The 15,907-nt window shown below is 40.1% G+C and overlaps 1 protein-coding gene across 6 annotated transcripts in view; it reads right to left on the reverse strand.

Moving 5' to 3' along the window:
* Positions 1–4,191: 4,191 nt before the first annotated feature.
* The window catches only part of CSRNP3 (cysteine and serine rich nuclear protein 3), a 105,037-nt gene continuing 93,321 nt past the window's right edge, over positions 4,192–15,907 (reverse strand). For 4 of the 6 annotated variants that reach the window (XM_055572388.1, XM_055572390.1, XM_055572387.1 and 1 more), the window contains exon 5: positions 4,192–14,974. In XM_055572388.1, coding sequence (XP_055428363.1) covers positions 13,922–14,974 — 1,053 coding nt within the window. In that variant the 3' untranslated portion in view covers positions 4,192–13,921. The remainder of the gene's footprint in view (positions 14,975–15,907) is intronic. The other 2 variants (XM_055572386.1, XM_055572385.1) reach the window with 2 other exon arrangements.

Consider the following 15,907-nt stretch of genomic DNA (forward strand, 5'->3'; position numbering starts at 1 on the left):
CCAGCTAACGGCAGTGAGCCTCAGCCATTGTCTACTTCAGTGCTGCCATGATGGGCCCGTGAATTGGGCAGCAGTGGGAGACAGGAAAGTTATGCTGGCCCCTTAAGCACAGCCTCCCATTTACCAAGGTAGATAAAGCTACCATTGCTGCCCAAACTACAAAATGCCAGCAACAGAGACTCAATATGGTAAGCCCTCGATATGATGCTATTTTTCCAGAAGTCTAACCAGACACTTATTGGCAGATTAATTACATTGGACTTCCTACATCCTAGATGGATAAGAGGTTGTTTTTCATTGCTGCTGTTGTTTGCTTCTAACTTAAAAATATATATATATATATATATATATATATATATATATATATTCCAAGTCTGATTTTGGTTTTCTTAGCTGCAAGGCTTACAGTATATTTAATCTGCTCATATGAGACCCCCTATCACACCATATCAGAACAGTGAGCTAACTTATAGGAAAGGAAGTGTGTAGTGGGCTTGTGACTATGAGCTTTCCCTGGCCATATCATGGACGCAGAAGCTGCCGACCGGACAGAGTGCTGACCAGCCTGCTAATGGTGCAGCTGGAGTGCAAGTTTGGAGGTGAAATTCTATAGGATGGGGTTATGTAGTCTATACACTGGATCTTTATATACTATTACATCCCCAGTAGAAAAAACACATGGGTCTAGGAACCCAGGCATTTCTTCCATAGGGTGAAAGCAGAAGTGGCCCCACTTAATAGGACCCACTGGGGAAAACTCTGCGTCCTGTTCCACAACTCTATAGGCTCTGCCAGGCTGGAGGTCCCAGTTCTCAAAGTGGGCACACTTTTATCAGGGGACTAAAGATTCCCATAGAATGTAAGCTGCTGCCTGGGCATTTGGGGCAGGGAGGAGAGTTGCCATCTTAGTAGAAGTAATTGATCTTGATCATTAGGAAGAGATGGGTTTACTGTTATACAGTGGGAACAGGAAGAACTATCCATTAGGATGCCTCCTGGGCCTGGGTCTTACCACCAAGGAAGCCACTGAGATTAGCAGAAATGGTTGCTGAAGAGAAAGTGGAATGTATAGAGAACGAGGGAGATGATGTGTATCAGGGGTGGTTCTAAGACCATCCGCAGTGGCAAAAGCTGTAGTTCATTCTCCTAACCAAGCTCTTCTAAGTTTTCTTGAATCCCAGAGGGCCTGCTCCCTGAAATTTAAATGAAGAAGTGGGTCTGAGTTGTGGTCTGTGAAAGACACAGATTTATCACCTTTAAGAATTCCCCTCCAGGGTAGGGCTTCCCCAGCTTCTGAGAGTGCTCAGTAAACAGTTTCCAGTGTGCAGCTCTATTTTGGGGCATTTCTACTACAGAGGACCAACTTGCCCCAGAGCACTCCCTTCCCGGGGGACCACGTTCAGTGACTGATTGTAGGGTGGGTATAAAGTTCCAACCATTTTCAGCCCCCTAGCTTGGAGAAGCCCTTTCTTGTCCAGAGCACCCAACTGGGGATGGCTGGCTGGGGCTTTGTTGGATCTGCTTTGTAGCTTGATCTCCTCCTTACCTGTGTCCTCCTCAAGCTTCCACAAGCATTGGTCCCTAAGGAAAATCCTGGTTGCTAAACTGCATCTCAGCATTTCTGCTGGAGAGCACAGCCTGCAACCCCAGGCTCTGCGAGGTTCAGTCCTCTTCTTTGTACCATTCTCATTCTCTCTCTTCAGTTACCTCTTTAAACACCCTTTCACTCTCAATCTCACATCTTTATCTAAGTTCTAGATTCCTATTTCCTTCTGTCCATTTGGTATTTTCACCAGTATTCCAGCAACACTCCTTGTCCAAAATGAACACACCTCCTTGTAACACTAATTTCTGTTCATGATTTATCTATTCACTTGAATTCTTCCCTGTTCACTTAAATGCTCCACCTGTAGTGTCTTGAGTTCACCATCTTTTTGCTGCTCTTAATCTCTCTCACCCAAGCAGGCTTTCAAATAACCAACCTTTTCTTTGCCATAATCGTCTGGATCCCTGTCCTTGCTTGTCTGGAGGGGACCTGTCTTGTTCATGCTGCCCCCTTGTAGTCTAGCAAAATGTCCTAAACATAGTAGGCCCTTGACAATGATTTGATGAATGAGTAGTGACTTCAATAGCGACAAGGAAGATTTCCACTCTGGCATTCCCATCTTCCCAAACTGTCTGCATCTTGCAACCACTGTGCTCTCACACTGTTAAGCATCACTCTTACTTGGTTGAACCTCCTCTTCTAACACCTTCAAGATTTCCCTCCTTCCCTAAGGATAAAAGGAAGACTCTCCAGACTAGTCTTCAGAGTTTTACAATATCTGAATAGATTTTCCTCATCCGATTGTTCATTTGTCCCTCCAGGTATATCATCTGCTCTTAGCAGCGTCTTTCTACCCTGCACAGAAGGGGGTGACCTGGTCCTGACTCAGTCCCTCCTCAAGCCATCCCACATCTTGGAATCTGGATGTCCCCTACCTGTAAAATTTCTTTCTCCTGTTGAATCTGACACCATCTCCACCCTTTCAGACAGCCATCCTTCCTTCATCTGAACTCCTGCTAACGCACCACTCAGATTTGTACTGAACATATATCAGTAAACATATTTTAAGCATCTACTATATTCTGGGTGTTAAGTTGGATGCCAAGTACATGGTGAGTAAAAAGACACGTTTTTGGTTCTCAGGGAGTCCTGTAGAGGGAGTAAATAGGTAAATAAATTCAGTGAGACTTGAAGTGCTGTGCTGTTACTCAGTCACGTAGGCTGCTGACTCTTTGCAGCCCCAGGGACTGTAGCCCGCCAGGGTCTTCTGTCCATGGAATTTTCCAGGCAAAATACAGGAGTGGGTTTCCACTTCCTACTCCAGGGGATCTTTCCTACCCAGGGATGGAACCTGCATCTCTTGCGTCTCCTGCACTGGCAGGCAGATTCTTTACCACTAGTGCCACCCGTAGCATCTGCATTTAGCATAAAAAAGCAGGCCATCCAGGAGATTCAGAAAGGCAGCATGAAGTTTGAAGGGGCATTTGAGTTTTTGTTCAAAAAATAAGTACTCACTAGAATTGTGCTGTCAGGATGTAGTTGTGGGGTGTATATTCTGGGCAAAGGAGGAAGCAGAGAAAAAATAGTGTAGTAGAGTCAGACACACGGAGAAGGCAATGGCACCCCACTCCAGTACTCTTGCCTGCAAAATCCCATGGATGGAGGAGCCTGGTAGGCTGCAGTCCATGGGGTCGCAAAGAGTTGGACACGACTGAGCGTCTTCACTTTCACTTTTCACTTTCATGCATTGGAGAAGGAAATGGCAACCCACTCCAGTGTTCTTGCCTGGAGAATCCTGGGGATGGGGGAGCCTGGTGGGCAGCCGTCTATGGGGTCACACGGAGTCGGACACGACTGAAGTGACTTAGCAGAGTCAGACACAACTGAGCAACTGAACAAAAACAGCAACGGCAAAGTCTAAGCAGTCTGTCTGTGGGCAATGGAACAAACAGTCTGACAAGTAAAACAGCTAGAGAGATTTGCTGTACCCAGATCTTACATCACTTCGTGGCGACATTCCAAAAGTGAAAGTCGCTCAGTCATGTCCAACTCTGTGACCCCATGGACTATACAGTCCATGGAATTCTCCAGGTCAGAATACTGGAGTAGGTAGCCTTTTCCTTTCCCAGGGGATCTTCCCAACCAAGCGATCAAATCCAGGTCTCCTGCATTGCAGACAGATTTACCAGCTGAGCTATCAGGGAAACCCTGGGTACGTTCCAAAGAGTTTGTGTTTTATCTTGTCAACAATGAGAAAGGAACTCCACAGATTTTTTAAGTAAGTGAGCAGCATGATCAAATTTGTGTTCGGGGTGATCAATCACATATTATGATTTAACTTTCAAAAATATAGATCTAGTGTTCAAATATAAGAAAAACAAGTTGTTTGAAGACAGTGACCTGTACATAATAGGAAATTAGGAAGGATCCATTTTCTTTTCTCTTCATTCTACTGCCAATAAAAAGAAGTTTGGTTACGTTGAGTCAGCATGATTAAACAGATAGGCATGTATGTGTACCTATGTGTACATATTCTAAATACCAAATCACACCGATTCTGCTTCAAGCAAAGCAAAACACAAATACTGCTAAACATGTGAACCGCAGGATACTACTTACAAAAGACTGGATTTGTCTTGGTAAAAATATCCTCCCCAATTTCACTGGAATAGGAAGTTCCTCTCTGGCCCTCATATTTGTTTACATGTCATTACTTGATGAAAGGGTTGAATACAGCTGAGGAAGAAAAATGTTATTAAGCATCTCCACTTAGAGATCAATCACAGTAGAGTTAGCACATCTTTGAGTCATTTCACAGGAACTGGCTTCACACACAACTTTTCAGGAATGTATCTGTTATACCGAAGGAGGGAGGTATTCTTGTATGTGTGTGACCGCTTTGAAGGTAAGAACAAAAGATTTACACAAAATGCAACAGTAGATACAATTTAGAAACTGGTTTTACTCTGCTGCAAACAAATGGACAAGATATTTGTACAATATATAATAAAAAGTACAGCATAATACAAGTGCCACTAATAAAAGAAACTTAAGGATAAGACTTAAAAATGCTTATTTGTAATATATATATATATATACACACTGCAATAAAAAGCCACAATAAATACACGAATTTCCATGTCATTCATAATAAATACTGAAAATATAAATACAGAAGACTACAGCTAATATGAATAAATTATTACAACATAAGGTCCAGGTTAAGTTCTGTTGACTATTACTGTAGCTTATTTTATATACCCTTTGGCATCTTTGATGTTATAACTTATACACAAGAGAAATCAATCTAGAAACTATGTGACATACAACATGATGTCTTAGTGTAAAGTGAAGGTATGTATGACTTGTAGTTTGATTTTCTTCCCGTCAACCTTTCTAAGTGATTATATTGAGCATAACAGTAATAAAGTATCTGTTGAAATATTGTTGAAATTGAGTAAAGGTCATAATAAGAGTCAACAAAAAGATAAAACCAATCACAATATAGAAAATGTTATACGGTGAATTGATCCCACTGTGTTTAGATTACTTTTTTTTTTTTGCCAGTGAAATCCAACAGATAAGAAACAAAAAAACCCACAAATACTCTCAAAAGACTTCCCTTGTGTAAAGACCATTCCCAATGTCCGAATGGTTCAATGTAGACTGAAGGATAACACCCAAGTGCTTTGGATCATTTGATCTACCATTACATTCAGCTCACAAAATTTCACCAGAATTTGCAAATGTACCAAATTTCTATGGCAGCTGGAAAGTGGACACACAGTTGATGTCTAAGACTATGATCAAGATAAAGATACTGCAAAAGGTGACATTTGTCTATGCAACCAATTATACATACACATTTTAAATGGGGAGAATGCATTTTTGACCAATGTCAGATGACCTTTTCCTATCAAACTGTTATACCCTGTGACACTGAGGGAAACACATTGAAATAACAAAGTGCCATTTTCTGCATTAACAGGCATTAACCAGTACATATGTATTAATAGTTCTATCTTAAGAGGCTATTACACCAGAAATGCAATAAACTAAAATGAAAGCAGATCCGCTTTACTAAGACACAATAAAGGCTGAGGTTCTTAGGAACAGAGTTGTAATCTACATTTTTTTTTTAAACTATTTCTGTACTGTAAATGTCTAGCATTTATTTTACATCAAACACTTTTGAAACATGTTTCACAAACTACGCCTCAGACTTATTTCCAAAGAGGTGTCTAGAATCAATTAAAACATGGGCCAAATGATTCAACATTCTTTACATAAGCAATATATAGGGTTTTAAAGCAAAAAAAGGTTATTTCCCCTAATGTTATATATAGGGAGCAACCACATGGATGTGGCTGTCAATTCACAAGATCATCTGAGTTGGGGGAGTTAAGCAGCTGTACCTAGACTGGAAAAAATCCCGTAGAGAGAGGAGAAATTGATTTCCAGGGTGCTCCTTATTTTCCTGCTGGTTCTAACTCCAAGCTGGAGGCAACTCTGAACAAACAGAAAAAGCTCTCTGCAGGCGGTGCTTGGATCAAGTGATGTAATCAGAAAAAAATCACCACCCTCCTGGACTCCTCCTTCTGTTTTCAGGCCTTGTCAGGAGAACACATTTTTAAATCATTGTGTGGAACCCTGAGAAGGCAAGCAGCCACTGTTTCCAAAACATGGGAACAAAGGCTGGGATCAAATGGTGGCTGAGTAATTTCTCTGGAGTCATTCTATCCCACACCAGACTCTCCATCGCCAGTCCATTCCCCAGAAAAAGTGGGAAAAGTAGAGATTCTCCTTTGTCATTTTAGGGTATAGAAAGATGAATGAGAAAGTACCTATTTGGATGCAAGAAGGGAGAAAATGCTCCCTTTTTGTAACTGTAACTTCTCAGAAAATTGAGCAGTTTAAAAGTGGAGTCACTTGATCCTAGTTCTGATATCTGTCACTGGGGATCTGAAACAGTCACTTTTCCTGATATAGCAATGGCAAAACAAAAAAGAAGATAAAAACAAACCAAAAACTATAGCAATATTTGTCATGAGCAGGTCAAGTTACTGAACATTGTCCCAATATCCACATCTTTATTTTTAAAACTCTGATTTCTTAGGAGTCTTAGGGAATCATCAAATGTAACAAACACCAAAGGTAAAGGAAACCCAACTTTCTGAGGCTCCCAGGACAATGGCCCAAATCACCACATCTGTTGCCAGGTGCCTAGTTCACAAAGACAGGCCAAGACATTTTCCTACTGTGAGAAAAGCCTAAGAGAACTGGATTGTGTTGCTAAGGAAACCATCTTCCCCAGAGATGTTAAGAATAGATGGATATCTATCCTGTAGGGCATGCCTGAGTGACAGTCTCCCCTAGAGGTAGATGGATGAGTTAGATGACCTCTGGAGCCACAGGGCTATAAAATTTGAAGAATACAGAAGAATCCCAAACTTTCCATTATTCACACACAGTTGGCCATCTTAAGTATCTTTGAAAAGATGAAACTATGCTGAGATACCCGTTTGGCATGACTAGTGCCTAGTGAATCAAGACAGACAGTAACCTGTGGCAGTGGACCTTATTTGGTTATGGTAAAGATGAAATGACTTTGCCAACTACTAAAATTTAAAATCAATTATATTCAGAAATCATTTGGGTATCATTAAAACATTCAAGGATCAACACTAAATTAAAAACAAAACAACAGCTAACCTTGGGCAATTTATATTCTAGTTTTAGATATTTGGGTTTTTCCTCTTTAGAAGAATTCAGATAAGGATTTCAATTCTTCTTTCTCTTTCATGTTTAAGTATCTTTTCAAAATGGTATATAGATCTTTGAATTTTTTTTAAAGATAAGCGCTTTATTTATGGCTAAGGAGAAAAGCTTGGTGGCCAACACAAAAAGAAGGAACAAAACAAAATTGGATAAATTTTGCTACAAAGTTAGAAATTTCAATTTTATTTTGTATAGGTTCCCTACTTCGAGACAACAACAAAACCATATTAGGAGGTCACACCCCTGACAGGGTCATTTCTGGTCCTACCCAACATGGCAGGAGAGCTTGATAAAGAGCTTGGGTGATAGACGCTCCTAGACAATTTTTAAAGAGATATTTTCTAAGTCAATTTCCCTTCTAAAAATATTCATTAATAAATAACTTGCAATATCCTGCTAAGCCAGATAAAAATATTGGGAGAAAGCCACAAGAGAAAGGAGAATATCTAACAAAGAAGTATTCCAAAATTACAACTGAAGTCATTCAAACAGGTCACATAAATTAATTTAGACAAAGGCTAGGCTAATTTCTATCATAAATTTGTCTTCTCCTAAACCCTTCTAATCAATATATATTAGCTTAAAAATATTTAAGCGGCCTCACACGTCACTAGAATGAGTCATTGAACTGAGCTGACTATTACCATGGTAATGAGTAATGCAAAGAAAGGAATGCCACCATTAGTACGCTGAATACAAGCATTGTCCAACATAAATTCTACATTCTTGAAACTTCAGTTCTGCCAGAAGCTTCTATGAGATGAAATAAAATGACACACTAGAGTTGGCTTTTCTTGAATTATAAGCAAGTATAGAGTATCAAGTGGAAACAATTACCCTGTATAGTGATATATTTATCACAAGTGAAAGAAAGTAGTCAACAACCTGACTTAAATCTTTGAAATTCATTTTCCATGAATGTACCAAGTATCTGAATTTACTAAAATCGCAGGCTATATGTTAGATTACAAAAACTGTATATAAAAATGAACTGGCTTAGGTTTTGAATCTGGTTGTAAAGACCTTCCTGCTTCCCATCATTCTGTCTGAATCACCACTGCCAGGATACAGAAATCAAGGCATTATTACACTTACTATCCAGACAGCACAAAGTTAGACTAAACCCCAGGGCTGCTTATCAAGTAAAACCCAGGTCACATCAAGCTTTTCAATTTGAATTTCTGATAAGAAAGAAAAAACCCAAAATACTTGCATTGTTAGAAAGGGAGGAATCTCTTGCTCCCTTTTGTAGGAGAGGGGTTGAAATAAAACCAGAAACAACTGTTTTAAATAATCACATTCAATATACAGATTTGGCAGGTGAAATATTAAAGAGCTCTTTCATTTCCATATTCATAACTTTTGACAAGAATCTATCAGTCTTTTTAATATAAAATGTGTTTACATCTTTAAAATAGTTTTTTTTTATCATGCTGTAGCTCTGTATTTTTTTTTTAAAGCATCAAATTATTTTTAGATAGGAAGATGTAATTGATGGGAATAGTAGGTCACAGATGTGAACACCAACTGGGCTGTGAGGGTCCACACTGTAACTTCTAGGTTTTGGGTTGCCATTTATGAATCCAGTTTTTCTAGTAAAATAAAATTCTAGTTTCTCAGCTCAGCTGAAACTTTGATTCTTAGGAGATACCATAACTTTTTAAGCTTATAGTCCATTCTCACCCCACCCAAAATTTCTATAATTCTAGTGAGTTTTCAAATTGCTGATATTCAGTTAAATGAAGTCAATTACATTCTTTAATGCTACAGAAAACATCTGATGAGCTGTGCTGTTTGCGCAGAGCTGTGGCATTCGGCTTAGGCATTTAAGTTACTCAAGCACAAGTTAGCAGATTTCAGAATGAATAATGAAATCAGTAGTTGCAAATTCAAGAGTGATTAAGGCTTTAGTTTTTGGTGTTGGTTATGGTAAGAACTCATAGCTTAGTTCCAGTTTTGAATTATAGTTGTCTTGCCTTTGAAAGCATGAAGCTAGTTCCCATTTAAGGTTGGTATTTTATACATCGACTACAATAATAAACTCTGAACTATCTTGAGACAACAAGGAGCAGATGCCATTTGAAGAGAAAGATTAAGTCTGTATTTGGAGAAATGGAAGTCTTGTGGCACCTTTTACAAGGGTAGTCTCTTAACTTTGGAGGATGTCGATTTTCTACCTGCTAATTCAATGGTTTGTAATCCCTGGCTAGAAGGATGCCGAGTGACCTGTTTTCTACAAGTTGCAAGGCAATGCTGTTGGAACCAGGAACTCAAGCTTAGCTATTTTATAGGCTCTTTGTAAATAGAAATGAGTGATGGTGTTCTACATTGTTGCTTCAAAGGTTTCCTGAAAGGTTTCCTGGGTTATGTGTGAGTCAACCTGCCTTTGAAACTGTCTGGTAGGAGTGCTGGTATAAATTTAGTATAACTTACCTAGGTCTAACACCAAAGAAGCAATTATGTGAAAATCTCTTTTTCATTGGGTTAAGTTCTTCTAGTTGTGGCCAAATTTAATTCATAACTTTCAGATAGAGAGGGAAGTAGGAGGATCCAGTGAGTTCTACTAATTTAGGCAAAAGAAGTATCTTTTTTTTTTTTAAGAAGTATCTTTTTTAGTTGCAGTTTTCATGTAGTCAGACAAGAATTGATGTCATCTTTTCTAACATCACTTTATAAAGTCATAACTTAAAAGGACTGTAATGAGGTTTGATTATTTCATTCCACTTTTCATCATTATCATAATCCCTTAGAATTGTAGTGTTTCCCCCTCTTTTTAACCACCCAGGACAGTTCCTCTAACATAGTAGATGTTCAATAAATATTTGTTAAAAGAAAGAATTGATAAACACATTGTAAATATGTTAAGACCAAAGGATTTTGACTTGTACAACAATCTCAGAAGTTTAACCAAAGAATTAGTGATATATCAGTTAATAAGAAATAAATCATTCATTTCCTTCCTTAATGACAACCAAACGAGAATTCTGCCTAGAAATCATCTGTCAGAGGATACAATTTTAAAGAACATAATCATTTATAATCTCCTTTTTCCTTTGTTAATGTGTGACCAGTGTTTCTGTAATTTATTGTTTTTATTGGGGGAGGTATCGCTGGGCTATATATGATTATGAAGATTTTAATAATAAAATTAATTAGTAAGTATTAGCTTCAAATTTTATACGTGATTGGCACTCTGGGAAAAATGCTGTTTCACCACAAAGAAAAGACTGGCTTTCAGAAAGTAACCATATTCTTCAATTAACCAAAAGACAGAAGACAAATGGATTTTACTGATGTCTTAAATAATCAATGATCAAGAGAAGGGAAAAAAAGTAAATCTCTTTGATTGATTTCTTTCTCCCAGAGGAAGCCTAGAATGACAAAGGAAATGCAAGCTGCTCCAGCCACTTGACTTGCAAATCAATTTGGCCTGGATTCTAACTGGGAATTAAACCCTAATAAAAGGTAGAGGGCTGGTGCTAAAACAACAGGGACTAAAGCACGAAGCTTTGCCATTGACAGTGAATGACTAAAAAGCCGTGTGTCAAAACAAGACTATAATTTGGCTAGCTATACTACGGGGGTAATACAACAGCTGCAGGTCAGGTTACTGTGTCTCCGTGTAAAGATCTGAAGAATCCACTGGCTGAGTCCAGCTCTTGGTCCCCATTTAAAAATGCTTAGAAAAACTGTAGCCCTTCCTGGCATGTGGGCATTTTTTTGTTGAATAGATGATCTATTAATGGAAAAAAAAAAAAAAGTCAAATGGCACACTGTGCTCTCTCTGCTTTTCTGGGAAAAAGTAACAATGAAATGATTCTACCATTAGTATCATTTACAATTTTGAGCCAGTATATTTAAACTATAGCTTTAAAAATCATCTTCATTTCCAGACCACAGTTGTAGATCATAAAACCGAACCAAATGCTAGGGTAGGGAAAATTCAGTACTCCTTATTGGCCTAAAATTTGTCATTCTGTAATGTGTGGTATTACACCTACTGTGTGTGTTGAGGGAGGCATGTGTGCGAGTGTTTTCATAGGTAATCTGTGTATGTAGGCAATATTTAGGGGTTAGGTTATAAATATATATATGAATGTTTGGAACAGAAGCTCTCGTGGCTGGAAGGTTAATAATGTGTAGCAGTGACTTTTGACCCCAATTAGACAGATAGGGGAAAAGCTCTGTTTTTTGTTTGTTTTCCTGTTTCTAGATTAAGCATCTTTTTGGAAATGAAGCTACAAAACAGAGTCCCAGTCCAACATAAACAAGTAGGTGTCAACCTTCTTGTGAAAATAAAGCTGAACTGAATTAAATATCCATCCTTTCAGAATCTAGACTGGCATTCTACCCTTCAATTCTGCACAGAGACACTTCTGCCCCACTCTGCCGCACTGTGTTCCAAGCATACGCTGAGTGCTTCACACATAAGTAACTATTTCAAAGGCTTGCAATGGTCTAATCAATATGGCACACAGGATTTTTCATGTGCTCAAATGAAGGAACAATAGTGTCTTGTCATTTTCTCTTTGGGCCTGTGCTCTTTAGATTGTATTGATAGGGGGAAAATTTTGGAGATCAAGCACTAAAAACTGTAATTTTACAGACAACATGAGATATGCTATCAAGATTTGAGCAAAACCCCAATCTGAATAGCCCAAAGGGCCTGTCATTCAAAAGGAGCATCCCTGCCCCCATTACTACTACCTCCATAAAGACCAGCCCAAAGCTGCTTTAATATTAATACTAATGGTTCTAAGGTTGGGTTGGCTCATTGTGGGGGTAGAGCAGGGGCTGTAACCAACTGCACAGTGGAAGAGCTGCCAAGTAAACACGTTTTCCCCAAGTCTTAGTAGAAACTCTTCCATTGGAGGACTTTCTCTAGACCAAACATTTTTAAATTCAGTGAAATAAAATAGTATTTTCTAAGGACTTGAGATCTACAATGTATTTATATCCGTATTTCTAAACATCCAAGTCTAAGAGACAAAAAATAAGTAGTGATGCAGTCACTGAATAGCAAGGCATGTGCACATTTCAAAGAGGCATAAAATGTGAAATGACATAACAATAGAAGGTCAAAAATATGAAACAGATTTAGCATAGTCATATTGCATTGGAACTAAAAAGTTAGAACACACTATTTAGTTACCTAAACTAATTTACAGGAAAACAGGATCTTAGAAGTCCTCCGACGAACCAAGTGCAGATAATCTAAAGGTGGGGAGTGCATGTTTTATTTCTATCTGTCCCCTTTTATAAGAGAACATGAGGTAATTAGAAAGTATTCAATGCATTCTGGACTGTTCTGCTAATTGTCCCAGGCAAGAGAAATCAAAATGCTTCAGAAAAGTAAGGCCTAGTTGAGTATTTGGGTAGAGGCCCCCACTTCAGTCAGCTAGTCACTAAGTGTAAATTTCATTAAACACTCATTTTTGTAGAGACGGATTGATCACACTGTAGAAAAAGGCTGGTTGCTGAGGCTGTGTCTCTTCCATGTTTTCTCAGCCTCCTCTGCTTTGACCGAGTTAGGTCTTGAGAGTGGTGAAGGAAAACAGGTCATTTTTCCTTCATAAAGTATCATTGGATTGATTCCTCTATTTAATTCTATGAACCTTATAATAGTTACAGATTTTAAAAATGTTTTTTGTTTTTAATTTTTCATCTCAAAGAGTTCTTAGTCCCCACCCCTCACAAGGTACCATGAAGGGGCACTAAAGTGCATTTTGATGCAGGGGAGTAGAGTTTGAAGGTGCTGTCCAAGCTAAGAACCAAGATGATGCTGTGTTTAAAAAAGAAAGGCAATTCCTTCTACCTCCATCTCTGGAGTCAGCTGAGGGAGGGCAATGAACTAGGCCCTCACCAGAGGATTGTCCTAACTCTTGACTTTAGAGAAAACTGTGTAAGGACCTGCACATACAGACTCATTTGTTTGTCCAAAATAGCAAAAATAGGCCTATTTCACCCTTAAGAAAGTATTTGCAAATCTGATCAGACATGATCATAAAAACGTGAATGGATTCCAGAGGCAATCCATGTGGGCATGCTCAGTGGTACTAACTATGCATCTTCAGCTGAAAAGAACATGCTGCAGTTCGTTTTCATCAGAACATGACTTCTAGCTACCATAAATAAAATACACGTGGGGCAATTAAATCTTTTTCTTACAATAATAACTTTTACATTAAAAAGTCACCATCATCTTCAGATATATCGAAAATTAGGACTCTAAATCTCATTTCCCAGTCTCAGTTAACAATCTTGCACAGGCCCGATAATCCAAAACTTGGAGCTCTGATCTACACAGCTTGGCAGGTTTCACACAGTTTGACAGGTAGGCAACTGTGAGATATGCTTTTTTTAAAATTAGCATTTTCTATCAAAACAGTCTGAAATCATTTAAAATCCTCATAGAGATTGCGTTTGTGCAATGGCACAGTCGCATAGCTAGAAAGGAGAAAACAAAATACAGTCTGGAAGCTTCACCATGGGCCAAGTTTTCTTGGTCCTCAGTTGAAACCACAACGAGCCCAGGAAATCCAATTAAATACAGTGCTTTAAATAGGAGAAGAGTTGGTCCTAGAATAACTTAAACTACTAAACAGGGACAGTCTCGACCACAGGCGATTTGATGCACTCTTCGTGCAATCTACTCTTTTCTGCAAGGCTCAAAGGATCTTCAGCAGGATGCTCTGAAATGTGACTGTCACCATTCATCGCAGAGACAAACCCTTCCTGGGAGGGGCCTTTCAAGTATGAGTGAAATTCCACTTGAGGATGACTGGACCTGTGTTCGGGATATAAGCTATTGCAGGGCACGCCGCCGTCATTTTCCGAAGAGGAGCAGCAAACGATGACGGAGGGGTTGGCGGCTGGATAGTGGGAGGCGCCGTACGCCTCTTCGGCTTGCCGGGCGTAGTCCACGAACTGCTCCGGGGTCATGGTGTAAGGCACCAGCGAGAGGGTACCGCTCTTGACAGTCTCTCTTTCCGGATAGTTCTCAGAGATCTGGTTGGGAGTTCCTGGAATGTGGCTATCTATTTGGTAATAGAGGGTCGAAGAGTTGGCATAAAAAGGAGCGTTCTTTGCGTGGCTCTCGTGGACGGCGGTGCCATCGGAATAACAAAGGACGGAAGGAAGAGGAACCACCTCGGCGTGGGGACCCAGACCTTCCACGAAACTGTCCCCTTTCTCGTCGTCGTCCTCTTCCTCCTCCTCCTCCTCTTCCTCCTCCTCTTCCTCGGACTCGCTGGGGGCCAGGCTCTGCGTGCTGGAGTCCGTGACTCCGCTGCAGAAACTGCTGCCATCCTCTTCCTCCTCCTCCTCCTCCTCCTCCCCCTGGCAGTCTAACTCCTCGGCCGACTGCAGGTGCAGCACGGCAGCCTGCTGTTCCGTTTCAATCTCGAAATTGTCTGCGAGAGCATATTCGACGGAGTGAGCCACCGGGCCCATGGAACTACCGTGCGCACTTATCTCCCCGTGGCAGCCGTTCAGCGCGGGGATTTGCTGCTCTCGGTTTTTCTCCAGTTCAAGTTTCATTATTGTGTGCAAAAAGTGAGTCCGGACACGGATAGGATTAAATTCAATTCTACCTGCTGTGTTACTACATCCTTCTTTAGTGCAGCCACAGGGGAAAGACATTCGATCCACCTTGGGAGGAAGAACACAGATTAGCCCTCCTGGAACTCTTAAAAAATCAAATCAAAATCCGGTACCTCACGGCAAACCCTTGGAATCTGGGATGACAAACCCACTTAGGCCAGAATAAATGACAAACAGCAAACAGAAACAAAAGGGGAAGTGAAGGCTTAGGACAGAAGGGTTAAACTAATTTTAAACCTATGCTCCATATAAAAATGAGTTGATGGTATGGTTTTAATCCATTTATCCCTCCTGCGCTTTCTTTACTTCTGTTTCCATCCTCCCTTACCCCTTCTCTCCTGCCCATTAATTTCGGCCCCATTTCCGCCCCCCCCCGCCCCCCCCAACCCAGTGCTTCTGTCTTTTTCCTGAGCTCTTTTTTCAGCAGCAAGCCAGCTCACACGCCCAATTTTAAACAAATTTACTGCCCTCATACCCATCTGCTATTTTTAGTCTAAATAACATGACACTCCTCACACTAGCCATGAGTTTTTTCTTTTCTTATTATAAAATGAACTTCTCTGCCTGAGACACCATTTAGTCTCATGCAGCCTGATAATTCACTCGCATTGGTTCACTGTCTTATTCTTTTGGGTCCTTGGTACTTGATGCACTGTGGGGGCTGCGAGAGGTATGCACATTCATGACTGACTGGTGGACTCTGGTTTAGTTGCTGGCTTCCCCTCCCCTGCTCTCCCTTAGACTACAGGCTTCTCTAGAGAAGCTGCTTATTTAATCAATACCCCCGAATTACTCCAATAATTGGAGTGATTGAGTGATTGGGTTCAGCAAAGGGTGTAAGACTGAGGTCCTCACTCAGGTGATGAGTGGAATTCTGGGCATCCCAAGGAACGCCTAAGATATGCTTACTGTCTTAGACCCCATCTGTATGCAGACCAGGAAGAACTTGCCTTTCTTGCTACCTTATTCAAGCTCAGGAAT

Source organism: Bubalus kerabau, chromosome 3 (genome assembly GCF_029407905.1).
Source record: "Bubalus kerabau isolate K-KA32 ecotype Philippines breed swamp buffalo chromosome 3, PCC_UOA_SB_1v2, whole genome shotgun sequence".
Lineage (NCBI taxonomy): Eukaryota > Metazoa > Chordata > Mammalia > Artiodactyla > Bovidae > Bubalus > Bubalus kerabau.